Source organism: Hypomesus nipponensis, chromosome 10 (genome assembly GCF_054491055.1).
Source record: "Hypomesus nipponensis isolate SF chromosome 10, ASM5449105v1, whole genome shotgun sequence".
NCBI classification, from domain to species: domain Eukaryota; kingdom Metazoa; phylum Chordata; class Actinopteri; order Osmeriformes; family Osmeridae; genus Hypomesus; species Hypomesus nipponensis.
Window position 1 is genome coordinate 9,329,340 of NC_140370.1, and position 16,271 is coordinate 9,345,610.

Here is a 16,271-nt window from a genome sequence, read left to right on the forward strand (position 1 = left end):
GAAATCATATTCATTGTCTGTATCCTAGGAAAGAAAGTCTTTCTCAGACCCGTTTTGAGTAGCCTACCAGTATGTTAATTTGAAATATCAAATGTCAGACATGTTGGGACGTGCAGAGACAGCTATCCTGCTATAAAAGTGAAACCATTGTAGTTGAGAGTTGATATGACTATTTGAATGAGATGTGAACAGCCATGGACATGAACAGAAATGTGTTCTTCTATGTGTTTTCTAATATTGTCTAGACTATTATGGTCACTGGCAAATTACTCAAGGCATGAGATTGCAGATTTGACTCACTCAACAGTTGATACACGGAAACCACAATCTGGGGCCTCCAGTTTTTGCGACCTGTGATTGGACAGGCCTCGAGGAAGGCTACGCACTTATACGACACCCCACTTCCTCTTTCAGGAAGAGGAGCCAATGTCATCAGCCATTAAGCCAAATACTGAAGTCTGAGCCTGTGAACATATTACTCAACGAGAGATGGAACAGATTGTCTAATCGGTCATCAAAGAGAAATTCTTCAAACATGGCTTGGAGAATTGCTATGACGGAACAGTTACTGCTGTTGTGAGTTCAACGGTTGGGGTGCTGTCAAACAATTAGCCGTCGCAGCCAGTTGAAGAAATTCATCTTTTGTCTTGTTTTATTGCTGGAAAAAGCTTGGTCGAGATGACATCATGAGTCAAACAAGAACAGTCTCAGAGGAGAGGGAATATTTACGTGAAAAAGTATCTCGGCCTTTGTTTTGCAGTGAGGGTTCACCTCACTGGCACCATTGGGGGGGGTCCTGGAAGAAACCCTACTCCCAGTCTGCTGCAGAGCCTTTGGACGGTTATGTGTGGAGGACATCTGCTCCTCTGACGCCTGGAAAGCTGCCGTCCAAGGTGGCAATTTCAGAAGGGAAAGGTCAAGTAGCGGAACCTGCCCATCTCAGAGTGCTGAGCCTCCCCAGGAGGGTGACCAGTAGCATCGTCCCAGTACCCGCTGAGCAGAGTGACACATGGAGACAGGGGAGATGGGAGAAGGCCCGTCCCCTCAGGGTACCCTTCCACAGGTCTCTGTCCGAGCCAGGTGCTCATTGCCGCTCTGAGGAGACGGCCCTCAGGAAGGTGGGCTCAGACTCGGCGCAAAATAGCCCTTTTGTCAGCGGCCTGTTTTCGTCTGTGTCACGGAGACTTGGTCGGATCCTCAGTATCGGAGATGAATCTGAGAGCCCGCTGTCTGGTAGGGGAGCTCTCTAAAACCCTCCTTTTAGAGTATCATCAGATGTTCAAATGTTAATATTTTTATATGACTGTTTGACTGGTTAATTTACTCACTCTCTGCTATTGTTGTGGATGCCTATATCCCATGCTAATTGAGTCAAGCTAATTGCAAGTGCTAGCCTTTGGGCTTTTTTGTATATATAATTTATTCACACTTAAAGTCTTGATTCTTGCAGTGCTCGATCAAATAGCAGAGGCCGTAAACAAAAATTGTCGAAGGTTAAGTTATGCTAATTTAATTTTCTAATGCAAATCACATGATGTAGGCCTCATGTTTCAGACTGTATGAGAAGGATGAACCAATGTTTTCATCCATTACTGATAGCTAAATCAATCACCCAAAAGAAAAATCTTCTCATATTTGAGTTATAATTCACACTCTACTGTCTACTGTCTACACCATGGTACAAAAAAACATCAGCATATAAGAGCTATACACTATAGCCCCAGTAATTTGCCATGCTGGAATTGGAATTGTCTGTCATGTATTTCACCTCATAGCACACATTGCTATGTGTTCAGTCAAGTCAGTCATACATTTAGACCAACTGTATTTTCGAAGCGGTCATGGAAATGCCTATAACCAGTTTGGGATTTTTTTTTGTTCTTTCCCAATTGCACTTTCCTTCCTGAGTCATACAGTAGAAGACTTAACCCATTTTCTTTCATTTTGTTAGTGTAGTGCTGGTTGAGGGTATGTTCTGTCTTGCTACAAAAGTAGGTTAACCCTTATCTAGCATTGTTGGTTAAATGTGGCCTAAAATCTTTGGTGCCTCAGTAGAACCTTCCGGTATAGTAAAACAAGACGGCTTGGAGTGACACACAACCGCTGTTCTCTTCATCTTTCACTTCTCAATAATGGTTGGGTAAACAACATGTTAGCTTCCTCATTGTAGGCTCACTGCACTCTACTTCCCTCAGGATAGCCTGATTTCTCACTTTGAGACAGCTTTTCTCATAACCAAGCGAGCTATTTGACTAAGGAACCCATATGCCTGTGCCATAACTCAAGGGGGTCGTTAGCTTTGTGCTATTTTGGGGGGGTGATCAGACTAAATTGGAATGCTTTGGGCCAAAATATTATGCTTCAAAGGTTGGCTGTTCTCGGAGAGGATTGGCGTTGTGCAGGCTGACCCTGGGGGTGCACAGCAAGCAAGAGGAGGAGGCAGGCTTCACAAAGGTAGCCAGCTCTTGCATAGCGAGAGAGGGGAAACCACATAGTCTCCTTTTGTATGCAAATACCCCCGTCACAAATAAATGCACACACGATAACAATAAGAATGTGGCAGCGCTACCTAAGAGCTCATTAACCTTTCAAAGCTCAGGCCAACAGTGGCTCTCTAGCAGTCCTGGGAAAAAGGAGGCTTTCCCCATTTTCATTTGGAGCATCTGCTCGAGAGAAGTCTTTTGAGAAGGGTGTTGAAGGGAGAGCTAGTACACAAAGGCAAGAAATGCTTAGACTTTCACAATAGTGGGATATTCTGGTCAGATTTGCGGATGATGAGATAAAAAATGCTCTCAAGACGTGACGTTTTTTTTTTGGGCCAAGTGATGACCATCATTCTTGTAAACTGCAGAGCATTCTTGCAAACTGCAGAGGTAAGAGTTGACATCACCAGTCAACCCTGACATTGGTTGCCATAGGTTTGACATTTTTCTACAGCAGAAGAAGAGAAGCCCGATGTAGGGAAAATTGCTAATGGTAGCATACTGAAATATTTAACAATGTCACTCAGTGGTAGTGCTCCCCTGAGGAACACAAAACAGTTAGGCTCTGAGCTTGCTCAAGTGTAAATGTGATAAGTGAGACAGAAAACAGGCAAACCACAAATTATTTATTACAACTGATGTTTTGAACAGTTTTTATGTGAAACAATGAATTTGTTGTTTTTTCACAAAGACACCCATCTGTTTTGATGTCACTTCCACCTTTTCAAAAAATCATTCTATATGCTTCATGAACATGTCTACCTTGGTTGTAAACATTTAAACAACAAAATCCTTTTTGTTGTGTAAATCCAGCATATCAGATTCAAGGGACTGCTTCCCCAAAATTCTCAGTCTCAGTCTATGAAGGAGCACAGACAAATGATCTAGGTTAGTATTGACATGCTGACGTGGATAGGCCATACTCTATGTTGATTCAGAGATTACAAAAATCTACAACCAACTCACCAGCAAGACTGGTAATTAATCTGTCAAACATGATAAAGAAAATGTCCATTGGCTTGTACTTGCAGAGTGGTGGATCTGTTGGAGTAACCTGTTGGAGTAACTCAAGCCAATCTTGAACCAATTGTTTCTGCATTGAAATCAATATCAATACTGTTTTGTGTATTCATTGATTTTGCTTACGGATACAGCTTTACTATAAAGCATATTTACAGTCAAATTGAACTGTAATTTCCTATCGAAAGGCAACAGGTAATGAGCCCTTTTTATATGTAAAGCATAACTACTCCTTAATCACATTGTCGGTGTCCCAACACAGTTTGAACAAGAATGCCACACAATTTGAGAAAGACAGAGCTGGGGTTAAGGTCCTGGGGTTAATTGCAGTAATTTCCTCCTCCTTGACAATGGCTCAGCCCCTATGTAGCCAGATGCCAATTTTAACATGCTAATTTTGCGAGGTTGCTGGATTTAGTCCTTTGGGATTGTAATGCAGTAGTAATGAGCAATTTGAAAACAAATAATTCACACGATTACAATACACCCTCGTGTTGTTGTATTATTGACAGTGTTTATATCTCGGGTCACGTTCTAAATAACATTTTATCAGAGGCCCTGTCTAGTTCAAGTGGCAGCTTACGATACTAAGGGTAATTCTTGGTACCACACCCACTCTCTGTCTGTGTTTGTTTCCAACCTCATTCACCACCTCCCCTCCCCCCACCTGTCGGCCAGTCACCAGCCCTATCTGGATAAAACCGGATGATGTCACTGTTTTGTGATTGGAGGAGAGGTGCATATTTACTGGTTGCCATAGGGACGTGGTCCTATTGCTTTACAGCTAGGTAAAGGTTGGCCCATTGGAGGACATTGAGGTAAAGAGTACTGCTTCCTTAAACAAAGCATCCTCTGTTGTGCCTATGAAGCAAGTGTGGGGTGTGGACACACCTGGCTGACACTAGGAGAATTAAGTTTGAAGACAATTAGCCCCTGAGGGTGAACCATTCGTTAACTTTAAGTCCTGTGTGATAATCATGTCTTTCTGTTTTGCCTTCAAGACAAAACTCCTCATTTGTTTCAGACAAAAGCAAATGTCTTCCTCCTGGTAAAACACAATATGTGGTCTTTGGGAAGCATATTCACTAGATATCCGTTCTCTTCTTTCTATCAAATGTGAAAGAGAAAGGGCCAGGGGATTTTTTGACACATTTTGCTGTTCAGCACTTCTGATGGGAAACACGGAAGTGAACTTTTTTCTGTTGAATAAAAAATGAGAAGTGGAAAATGATATAGGTTCATATTCAATTCCTACGCAGTGTAGGTGATTGATTTTAGTCCTTCATCGCCCCTTTGTGTGGCGGGTTGCTCTAATCTACCAAGGCTTGAGGTTAGGATATGATGCCATGTGATTTGGGTTGGTGACCAAACAGGTTTGGTTAGTCTATGCTGGTGTCTCTATGCGTGCACACAGTGTGCTTACGTTAGAGTCTGTGTATGTGTAGGTGGGACTACATGGGTAGTGGTGATTAGCGACCCCAGCCATGCTTCTGAAACCCCATCCAGGACAGATGGTGAGACCTCACCCCCTGCTCCCAGACATTCCATACAGGACTCAGGGAGGGTAGGATTTCTCCTCATGCACCTCCTGTGGACTACGTTCAGTCACACACAGCACTGCCTGCCTGACTTGTCTGGGATATTCATAGAAGCCACAAGTGTCTGTTGACTCAGTTTTATACATACATTCTCTCTCTCTTTCTATGGTCTCATTTCTCTCCCTCGCTCTCTCTCGCTCTTTCTCTCTCCTGCTTTTTCACATGTATCCTAGATACCCATTCTCAATAGTCTCAATGCTGGGGCCCGGGTTCAATCCCTCCCTTGTATAACGCCATTAATGCATTGTGACCCCCGCCAGGTCACAAACTGGCAACTTTAGCTAGTTTCCAGCTGGCAAGCATACTGCGCTTGGCTAATTGTTTTCAGCCCTGAATGCAGTACAAACAAGCATACGGACATTTGGGGGCACAACTCCAGGACACCCACACAGTGATTCTGACTCATTACTCACGCTGAATGAAAACCAAAAGCATGCCTTCTTGTGTTGTCTGTCAAGCTAATTTGGGGGTATTTTTCCACCAAGTTTTGATGTGGGCGGCCTCCACGGATTGTTTTTGTTTTTGTAATTCTTCTTTTGCCAGACATTATGTACACAGACTTTATTTCCAACGGCTTGTTGCATTAAAAGCCTAAACCTACTATTTGGCCTTGACTAGAATTTGTACCTGGTAGTGGCCTGTAGTTCTACTTAGAATGTTGGTCAACCAACACCATTACCAGAGCTCAGATAATATTATCTTTCTATATTGGCAGTGACCTATTCGTCTGTCTTTGGGAGCTAACTAGCTGTTTAAGTGACAGCACACGCAAACATATAGGAACTTTTATTTTTGTTGCCTGTCAAGAGTAAATGTAAAGTTACTGAGACAGAGTGCTTCCCATGGTCAATTCCGATATTGTGGTTTAAATTTCCCAAACGTTGCATTTCATGTAATAAGTATTATACTTGAATTGACTGGCCTCATTTAATGAAATGTACACGCATTGGCTTTGCAACATTTTTGTTCTCTTTAGTTGTTGCATTCAGGTTTCCTGGACATCTGACAGCCATGTAACATTAGTCCTCATAGTTAATTCATTGATACAGACCTGTTTGAGTATACTCTGTACAACCTTATTCTACAATTTTATATTAGCCAACATAGACTTTGGTTCTGAAAGCATGTTGATGTTGTCATCACTTCACAGAATTAAATATGTGTTGTGATGTTGTCATTACAACACATATAATACTATCGTATTAAACTGAACCGAACTCTGCAGGGGAAGATATATGCTGTATACATTTATTTAAATATTTTGCACTGTTACAGCTTTAGAAAGCATAATGCATGCAGAGCTACATCAGCACTGTAGCCCACACCTGGCCTAAACCCGACAGTGTGAGAAAGGTGTTGGCAAATGAGCATAATGCTGGCACATTCGTTAGCAAAAAGGCCATAAGCAGGTTTTCAAACACCGCAGATGTGCTATAGCACGCAAGGGGATGAAGTGAAGAGTTACGTAATATGAATGGCCAGTGGCTTGCACTCTCACTCTATCTGAACTTGGAACAGTCGCTAGCCAGTTTTCTTATCTTTTTTATCTTATCTTTTTATTTTTTTATGCTCATCGGTTATTTTCAAGGCTTTTTGACAGGCATATGGTGCTTTCCATAGACGTGCTAGTCCAATTAGGCCTAGTCTACAGTATCCTTGCTTTGTAGAGGTGCTTTTGTGAACTTAGTGGCCCTCTATTCCCTAGAGAAGAACGGCAAATTCAGACAATTCTTTGAGCAGTTGCAGGTGTCGAGAAGATTCTGTTCTCATGGGTGCTCAAGCCAGCTGCGTGGTGCTGTCGTATGTGATTTAGTATGCTGCAATACAGTCGGTCCATCCTTGTATCTGATTAAGCAATCCTAGTTCTTTTAAGCAGTGCAGTTTTGTGCAGCAGGCCTATACTGTACTGTTCTTGTCTTTTATCACGGTTAAAGGTTGGTGGTTCAGTTCGGAAGACTTCTTTCTTTATGTCTCAAAGTTAAAGGGTTCATTTTTTTAAATGTATTTCAGTGGTGGGTTAGAGCAGTTGAATTATTGGAATCCATACAAATCCATCTTGTATGTCAATTAATTTTCCTGCATTGACCTCCATAGCTCTCTTTAGCAACTTTTGTTGGACTGTTTCATGTTAAGAGTATGTACCTTCAGTCAAGGGACTGAGAAAGTCTTTTTATCCACGCCTTCATGGAAAGATTTGGTTGTGTAGTCTCTTGTTGGCTATTTTGGAAAGTTGGGCAGATTATGAAGTATACCCACTTGCCCATACCCAGAATACAGAAACATAAACAGTCTACTCAAACACTGTCGTCTCACTTCACCCACGTCTTCTACGTGTTGGGCCAGCTGCCATGGAAGTCTGTGTTGGCCATTTGCAAGACCCCCCCACTCCCGCACAGTCAAGATAGTAAATGTTCTTCCCAGATCAGACTCTATAAAAGCTGTCTGTTTACTGTGTCATTGCTACCGTATTCTTAAAGCAGTTGTAGTGAAAACCATTACAAGTATCTGGCTGTGCTTTGTCGCTCTGTTGCCTTTGTTTTGCAGTGTTTATGGCCATGGCTATATGACAGGACTGTGCCCAGCTGGCATTGGTAAGGAATACAACAGCCATTCAGTTCCAGTTCTCAGCCCCAACATCCTAGCAGCTTGATTACGACGAGAGCAAATTGGATTGATTTGTGTTAGCCTATTAGGCCTTTCCCTAGGCCTTTATTATTCTGGCTTACACTGTACACCTTGGTCTCGTTAATGTTGATTAAACCTACAGCACAACCCACCGGAGCACTTCTCTGCTAATGACCTTTGCCCTCCAAGTCTCTATACCCTACACTGTACTGTACCACTCACGCAACACTGGGTTAAGGTAGATGAACCACGTCTAATGAACCTTGAGAGAAACACTTAAATTTTTAATTCCAAAAAGCCCTGCTTGTCATCAAATAGGCCTTGTAATTGTCAACTGCAGTTACAGTCAAAGCCATACTGGGGTCATATATAACGCCTATTTATATACTCAACACGACAACACAAGATTAGTGAAGCCTTTTGGAAATTCAGTTAAATTTAGCATGTTGAGGGTATTTCACATTGCCATAGGTTGGTTTTCAAACATGTAAATTCTTTAGGTAGCTAGAAATCCGAGGTCTACACTGCCTTCTGTAGGTCAGTGGGAGGAACTGCTGGAGGAATTGCACCCAATCTCTGAACAGTTGGTGTTCAGTATTGTAATTACCTAAGGCAGGCAGTTGGCTTAATGTACAGCTGTGTCTTGTGGTATCTATTTTGGGTAAAGCACCTGTCACAAAAAAATAAATAAATAAAAAAGTGATAATGTACAGTAAAATGACAGCATGAACACACATTTATTTAAATTTTTTATTACAGCCCTTGTTGATATGAATGGGTTCTCTGCTTGAATGGTCTCATTCATTCATTATGTTGCATTGTGAAATAGAACATAAAAATGGGCATCTTGTCTCTATCTTCCTCTGCTTTTCTAAGGTGTCTTCTTTTGTGCTTATGTGTCCCTGTGCAGATGTTAAAGGACCTCCCTCTCACCGTTTTTCCTGCGGCCAGTCGCCCTACTCAGCGACCGGCATGTGGGAGAGGAAGTACTGCATCCTGACTGATAGCCAGCTCATCCTGCTCAACAAGGAGGAGGAGGTGTGTGGAATATCTACCACCTTCCTGCATTCTCACACACACGCACGAGTATACACACACGCACACCTACACAAACATATGCAAGTATACATAGGCTACACATAGACAGTCAACCTTGAGTTCCCTCACACATAGGTAGAAACTGTTTTCACTCCTTGGAGAAAGCAAGGTGTGCCTTTTGTTGTGTCCACTTAATCTTTGATTTAGGATTCTAGAATAATATGATAACAATGTAATCAAGTCAGAATATAACGTTTGAAAGACGATAATTAATTTACAATATTCTACATACAAATATAGAACTGTTACTAACAGTTATAAACAACGTTATTTAAACTCCCTACTCCCTAATGTTACTTGAGAACCTCCTACTGGGGAAGGAATGCTGTTTACAAGAAATACGCTGTACTTATACGGTTGCATATCATGCATATACCTTACATTATCATCCCTCCCCACACCCATAGCTGCCAGCGGAGGTCCAAGAAAGCCCCACTGAGTCGTCAAAGAGCCGTAGTCTCCGGAGAACAGTCAGCGTGCCATCAGAAGGACAGTTCCCAGACTACCAGACAGAGGGCGCCTCAATGCTAGGTAAAATACTACCGGTTTTTTTTCATTAAGCAGCTGCTTTTATCCACATCAAGGATGGCACACACCGGGCGCAACAACGTGCAGTGACCAGGATTTTACACAATGCATAGATTACAATGGGAGAGGGATGGTCAAGAGACTCTTATTTGTCTAGAGACTCTTCCTTGTGTTGTGTTTAGGTTTAAAATGACATTCTGGAAAGTGTTTTTTCATCAAGGACTGCTAAGGCCACTTTATTATTTGATAAAGAGCGCTACCTGAATTGAAGAATCTGTTATTATTAATTTGAGGTTGTAGAAGGCTGGTGCTTAAGTTAGCATTTTGTTTGTTAAAGGAACAGTAGTTACCTTTTTACATGCTGTTTTTGTCGGTTTAGTGACTCAAATCCTATAACATATTCTGGGTTATATTCTTGTCTGTGTGTTGCAATTTCAGAACACAGTGATTACCAAGCAGCATTCATATAAAAATAACAGCTGCACAGAGGCTCTGCCTGAATCCGTTATGTAACCTCTGAGCTTCGTGGAAATGATGGCAGTTGCAATCTGCATCATCACGTAAAATAACTTAATTCTCCAGAGTTCTGCTACTGACCTCCTGCCTGGTCAGTGAAAAGCTCCTGTAAGCTTCAAAGAGAACAGAATATGAGGAGCCATCAACAGAGAAAAACGTGATCACAAATGGACTTGTCACCTTAGGTACCGTGTCTGTTGATGAAGGGAGATACAGTTTAAATCATAGAAGGTGTGGGTTGGCAGGGGGCATTTGAGAAGACATAGGACACCATTGCAGAGTGAATCATTTCACTAATGTGCAGAGTAGGTGTTGTTATTTGGGAATGTTGAGACTGGGACAAAAGCCCCCCGTGTCCATCCATCTCTGTGGCCTGAGAGGCATGGCTGACCCTAATGCCACGCTGTGGGTTGCTCTCAGTCAAAGCATTCAGCTGGGAGAAATTGCGGGGGTGCAAGGGTCTGGACAGGAGCGCATGGTCCAGAGCTTGGGGGTTGGTGGGAACAGAGGGTCTTGCGATGGCGTATTGTGACAGCGCTGGAGAGACAGAGGGATGGACGGAGCCTGTAACTGAGAGTCATTCATCTCTGTGACCCTTAATCTCCCCCTGTCTTGTGCTCCACTGAGGGGAGAGGAGGTTATTTATATGTTAATCTGTATACTTTTGTTTGACAAAAGTCTCCAGTAATGGGTTTCAGCCCAGAGAGTAGCTGTAACAGCTCCATGGAAATCCAACCGTCACTTTGATGACACATGAAGTAAACTAAAAGCAAAGGAAGTTATTTGAAAAATTGAAAGCTCTTCCTTGACCAACAACTTTCTTTATTATTTCATTTTTAAATATTTATATTACGCTTAAATATTGAATTGAGAGGTATGAGAGCGACATAAATGTGGAGCATATATAATAATATAATATTTAAAACAAATCAGAAATCTTGTTTTGATAAGTATTGATAAAGTTCTCATATAAGATCAATAATTGTAATATGTATGTTGACAAAAACTAGGCCTGTTATGTTTGTGTAGACTAGTCAGCACAAGCCCCCACTCTCAATGTAACAGACCTGAAGTACATAAACGAGCGGGACATCAAGGCGTCGCTCCACGCGTCTTGGGTATGGGGCTTGGAGATGGAGGGAGTACTATTGTTGTTCTCATTTCTAAAGACTAATAGAGTAGATAAAGGCGGTGGGTTTAACTGGCTCCGGCTCAGGCTTTTCTGCATTCCTCTCTTGAAGGGAGGCAAAGCAAGCAGACACACAGAGAGCGATAACACGAGCTAGCTTAGCTTGTGCTGGACTTTAATCGGAATGTAATTGCTGAATTTTAAAATATGGAATTAATTGGTAAGAAAACATCCTTTATAAATCTGAGGCTTTACATATTATTTATTGCATATTGACTGTGGCTTACTGCCTGTACTTGGTCACTCATTTGTAAAGAGCTGTCGGGCATTGCTAAACAAAGTTTTCGTGCGCAACCTGTTACATTTTTTACTTCTTCACCTTTCTCATTCGTGAATTATATGTGAAGTAAAGCATTCGAACGTAACTGCGTAACTGTAAAGGCATTAAACGTAACTGCGTTAATACCTTTTTTGTATCACTTTGTCTGCAGTGATATGAGTCTTGTAGCTTTTTAAATAAGTGTCATAAGGTCCCCATTATAAACGACAGACAATTCCGTAGTTGTTTTAGCGTTTTGAACATATGTGAACCAATTTTTTCCGGTTCCCTGAATCTCTTAGCAGACTGTCAGTTAACCTACTTTTCGAACAATAGTTTTTGCAGTTGTCTGTATCATTGTATTTTAATGATAGGCCTGTGTAGGCAATCTGTTATGAATGGCTATTAGGCCCTATAGACAATTTGGCTCTTTAACAATTTGGGGTTTGTGTAAGGCTATAGAGCTAGTACTGTACAATAAACAATTGAGTAACTTTGATAATGGAACAAGTAAAAAGACACATGATGGATTTCAAAACATATTCCCAATGTTTTCTTCCCTTGTCAAAAAAAAAATAATCTGACCTACCCTCTAAACGTGTTGAACTTTGAGTAGAAACAGGTGGAATGGAATTTAATTTAATATTGTTGTAGTCCTGATCCTGATCCTGATTCAGGGTTAGGCTTCGTTAGATTTATTGGACTCATTGGATTTGCAATGGATAGGCTACATACCAGTGTTCCTCTCTACCCTCCTACATACTAATGTAAGTTTTACATATTCATTGAAGGGATAGTGACACATATTTTCTGTTTTGCCTCTTTTGTTTTACCTCTGATTAATGTCCTTCTGTTGTTTGATACAGATGGATTATTTTCAAAACAAATGATCTGAAAAGGTTTACTCACTACATGACCCTATGGTTTATGTTTGTGCCTAGGTCTTTTTCTTGGGACAATTTTCATTGCATGAATTAACATGGTGTCCAGTTATGTTGTGGTGCTTAGAGGAGCACTAGAGTAGTTTATAACAGTTTACTGGTTTACCTACAGTATTCTTTTCCACCAAAAGCTATTATTAATATGTATACGTGCTATTGTATACACATAATATAATAAGCCATTGGGTTATTTGAGCTTTGCTTGTTGATTTTATTGTGGTCGTCTTCAGAAAAGTGTACTGTCAATTTACTTACTATATATTGCTTTGTTTAGCCTATTGTTAGTTTGGATGAAAATGTCTGCTAAATGAGTAACAAATACATGTTAAGTGTTCCATGTTTACGAGTGGAACATCAAGTCCCTGTTGGTTGTCTACTGTACAGGTGTGCCTGTCCTGGTTTATGATTGGCCACAAACAATTGAGTGTTGGTTTCACATTCCTTACATTCTTGATCCTATGACATCACACTTTTCCATCGCTACTCCCTCACAAATACTGTTGATGCTTACGACCTTCAAACTGCGCAGTGTTTGTGCTCTAGTCGTGATAAAATGCTTTCAAAACTCAGTTTGGTACAATATGGATTAGGGTGTGTATTATGATAGGGCCTTATTTTAATAGTTCCAAATCTTTATCCCACCGATTATATCAGCCAAGTCTTCTGTTGAACCAACATTTGAGCCATTTCCATTTCTAACCCCTGATGATGTTTTGTCAAAGGTTCTTTTTTAACTTGTCTTTTCTCAAGTGTTGACTATGGTCCATCTATCGTCATCTGTGAAGCTCATTCTGACATTTCCAGTTGAAAGAGCAATACAAATATAACTGGATTTAATGTGATACAATGGAACCCTTGGCCTAGTGACTGTCAGTCTCCCCATCTGTGCCAGCTTTGATTTAGCCCAGTTTGTCAAGGTCACAACTCCAAGCAGGGTCTTAGGCACTTGGAGTGGGAGCAGTCTGGTGGAGGACTATAGTCTTGCCAACACTCACCCCCTGCTGAATCCGTTCCTGAAAATCCAGTTGAACAATTGATTTGGCGCAGGGCAGCAAACATTCCTGAAATCAATACCTTGTTAAAAGATAACACCAGGGTTAAAATGCATAGCCTGCCACCTGGAGAAATTAGGCCCCTAACTGTAATTAGAAGTGATAGGATGGATTCCTGTCTGAACACCCTTTTAGGGAGTCTAATCATTGCCTGTGTCAATTAGGCCAAATGATTATGCAGGTTTTATATGAGCAGTTAATTGAAAAAGGGGAATAAAGTGGGAGAGTGCTCTTTAGCTATAAATCTATGATTGGAAACCTTACTTTGCCATTAGGCTTTGTGGCTTCATGAGTCATACGTGCATTATGTCATTAATGGAAAAGAAAGTGTAGGCTTCTGTATCTAAACAAAATATGCTTTGTGATTTCCCAGCATATGGTGTTGGAAATTGCTTTCAAATACTGCTTTTCAGAAGTCCATTTCAAACTGTAAGATTAGTTTCATTGCAAGTATTCTTGTTTGCAGCTTTGGCCACTACCAACCTTATTGTGCTTGCGATATCTGATATGAAGTGTGGATGGTGGTCATTAATTATTCATATTAAGCAGTACTTCAGGCTATTATTGAACTTAGCCCAGACTCAGGTTATTGCTGAACTCAGACGCCCACGCTAGTTGCTATACTGCAAAGGACTTGTTAACAAAGCATATTTGTCTGTCAGAATGTATTGGGTTGTTCCAAATGTTCTTAGATAGGTGCTCTTCTTGCAATATTTATTTTCTCACACCATGGAGACTTCCAGTCACATCGGCTGAGTTTAACCAGAATGCTTGACAAACAGTTCAACTAACCACTTTGTAGGAGCACTGCACTGCACCATCAACCTCACTACTTTGAGGACAGATTCCCAGGAACTTAATAAATAGTTCAGAAACTCTTAGGTTTTGTCATCTTTCAGCAGTATATCAGGAATCCTGCCAAATCTTACACTGATAGTGCTTGACATTTCACATGTTCTATTGCTGATTTATTTCCAAACTAAGTGGGTTTGACTTACGCTTGTGGCAAGGCTCTCAGATCATCTTGAATTGCAGTAACTGACCTGCGGCAAGCACCAGTTTATAAAGGCGGGGGTTCATACTACGTAATCTGGAAATGCATCGTAGCCCCTTCAGATAGAGGCATTTGTAAATGAGTATTCACGGAGAACTGTGAAAGATCCAAGCACTTAACCAATACCTTTATATATTTTCTCTCTATGGCTCTCTCTTTTCTCTTTCTCTGTGTCTCTCTCCCTCAACTACGTCCCAGCATATCATTTATATTCACCCCCTCCCTTCCCGCTCTGTTCTCTCTCTCCATCTTTCACTTCCTCTTTGGGTAATAGGAAAAAACCCCCAGAGTTGTGTCCTACATCAGTCGACTGAGGGGAACTTATTTAGTAATTAGCCTTAAAGTGTGGCTCTAAATTTGTCCTGTGTGTCCTGTGGCTTCAGCGTGTGAGGCTGCATTTCAGCTGCAGTAGCCAGGCAGACGCCTCTGTAGAGAGAGAAAGGAGGGAGAGAGCAAGAGATGAGAGAGAGAGAGAGAGAGGTAGGCAAGAGAGAGTGAAATAGAGACCAGAGAAGAAAAAGAAGGGAAAAAGGATACAGATTGAGGAGCGATGTAGAGAAGAGAGTGAGAGGGTGGACGAGAGAGAAGGGAAAAGAATAAGAGAGAGAGAGAGAGAGAGCTTTAGAGGAGAGACCGGAGAGGTAAGTAATTGCAGTTCTGCTGAGGGGAACAGTGGAGTGCAGTTACAGCAATTGATTGAATAAATGCGGTAGAATCCCAATCCGCTAGCATGCCAAAAATGAGAGAGAGAGGCTGATTACCTAAAGGTTACTCTTTCTGCTGAAAGGAGAGATTGACAGAATACCGAGTGAATGATACAGGAAAGATACTCAGAGAGAGGGGGTTCTGTAACAGTGGGAAAGCTTGCTGAGAGAAGAGAACGGGGGGGGGGGGGGGGCAGTGACAAGCTTGCTTGGAGGAGAGAGAGAAAGAGGAGGGGGGACCGTGACAAGAAGAGCAAGAGAAGGGGAGAAAGAAAACGAGGAACACCAGTTTTAGGTGGGATGCCAGGGTTTTGGGGCCAAATTCCTTCAGCCCGAAGGTTCTGCTTATCAATGGGAAGGTTGTGCACTGCAGAAGATGGACATGTGAATGGGAACAACTTTGCCTCATTGGCTGATTGCGCAAGGCATTCTCTGTTTAGCCAATCTGGTGCTGACCCTGTCCATCTCCTCCTTAGATAATGGGGAACAGCTGTGATCGAGGTATTGGCTCTCTCTGTCTCTTTCTCTCGATTACTTTATAACCTTGGTTTGTTTTAAATGTGTGATTATCATGTGCAACAGCCTTGAAAGGGCATAATGTCTCAAGTTTGTCTGTGTAGGCTACTGCTTGCATCATATGTGGAGCCTGGTCTGTACTGTACAGATCTGTACTATATTCTCAACTGATGTTCTCATCAGCATACTATCGTACATAGGATGTGTTTGATATCTTTGAGTATTCATCATTACTTTGTAGTGTGTGTCCTGTAATTGATGATGTACAGTGATGGAAGGTTATGTGCATTAAGTTTGTCAAGGTCCCCATCTCTTGCTAGCCCCCTGGGGGCTCACTCTAGTCTGAATTATGATGCATGCAGCGTTTCAACAGAGCTGCAGGGAAGCCAAGAGGACAGTGGCTGTAGAGAACTTGATATAGCACTTTGCAAAGTAGCTTTTTTTTCTTCCCATAAGCGCTGACTATTGCATGCTGTATCTCATCCATGGCCCACAGTTAAACAAGATAAATTAATTACAGTATAGGCCTAAAGGCAAAAGTTTGAATCCCTCTAGAATGTCTATGGTGATTATTGAAATATAGATATATAGCTCTCAATGTATAGATACTTTGCAATATATAGCATGATTCTTGCTGAATATAATAATTTATTCCCACTTTTGTAAAAACATCTGCATTCATGTCTCA

General features: G+C 41.5%; 1 protein-coding gene across 5 annotated transcripts in view; it reads left to right on the forward strand.

Moving 5' to 3' along the window:
- Nucleotides 1-16,271, forward strand: part of rasal2 (RAS protein activator like 2) — a 41,437-nt gene that overhangs the window by 6,214 nt on the left and 18,952 nt on the right. For 3 of the 5 annotated variants that reach the window (XM_084707271.1, XM_084707273.1, XM_084707272.1), the window contains exons 2-3: nucleotides 8,637-8,764; nucleotides 9,232-9,355. In XM_084707271.1, coding sequence (XP_084563397.1) covers nucleotides 8,637-8,764; nucleotides 9,232-9,355 — 252 coding nt within the window. Of the gene's footprint in view, nucleotides 1-671; nucleotides 1,234-8,636; nucleotides 8,765-9,231; nucleotides 9,356-10,904; nucleotides 10,987-11,109; nucleotides 11,218-16,271 lie in introns of those variants that run through there. The other 2 variants (XM_084707275.1, XM_084707274.1) reach the window with 2 other exon arrangements.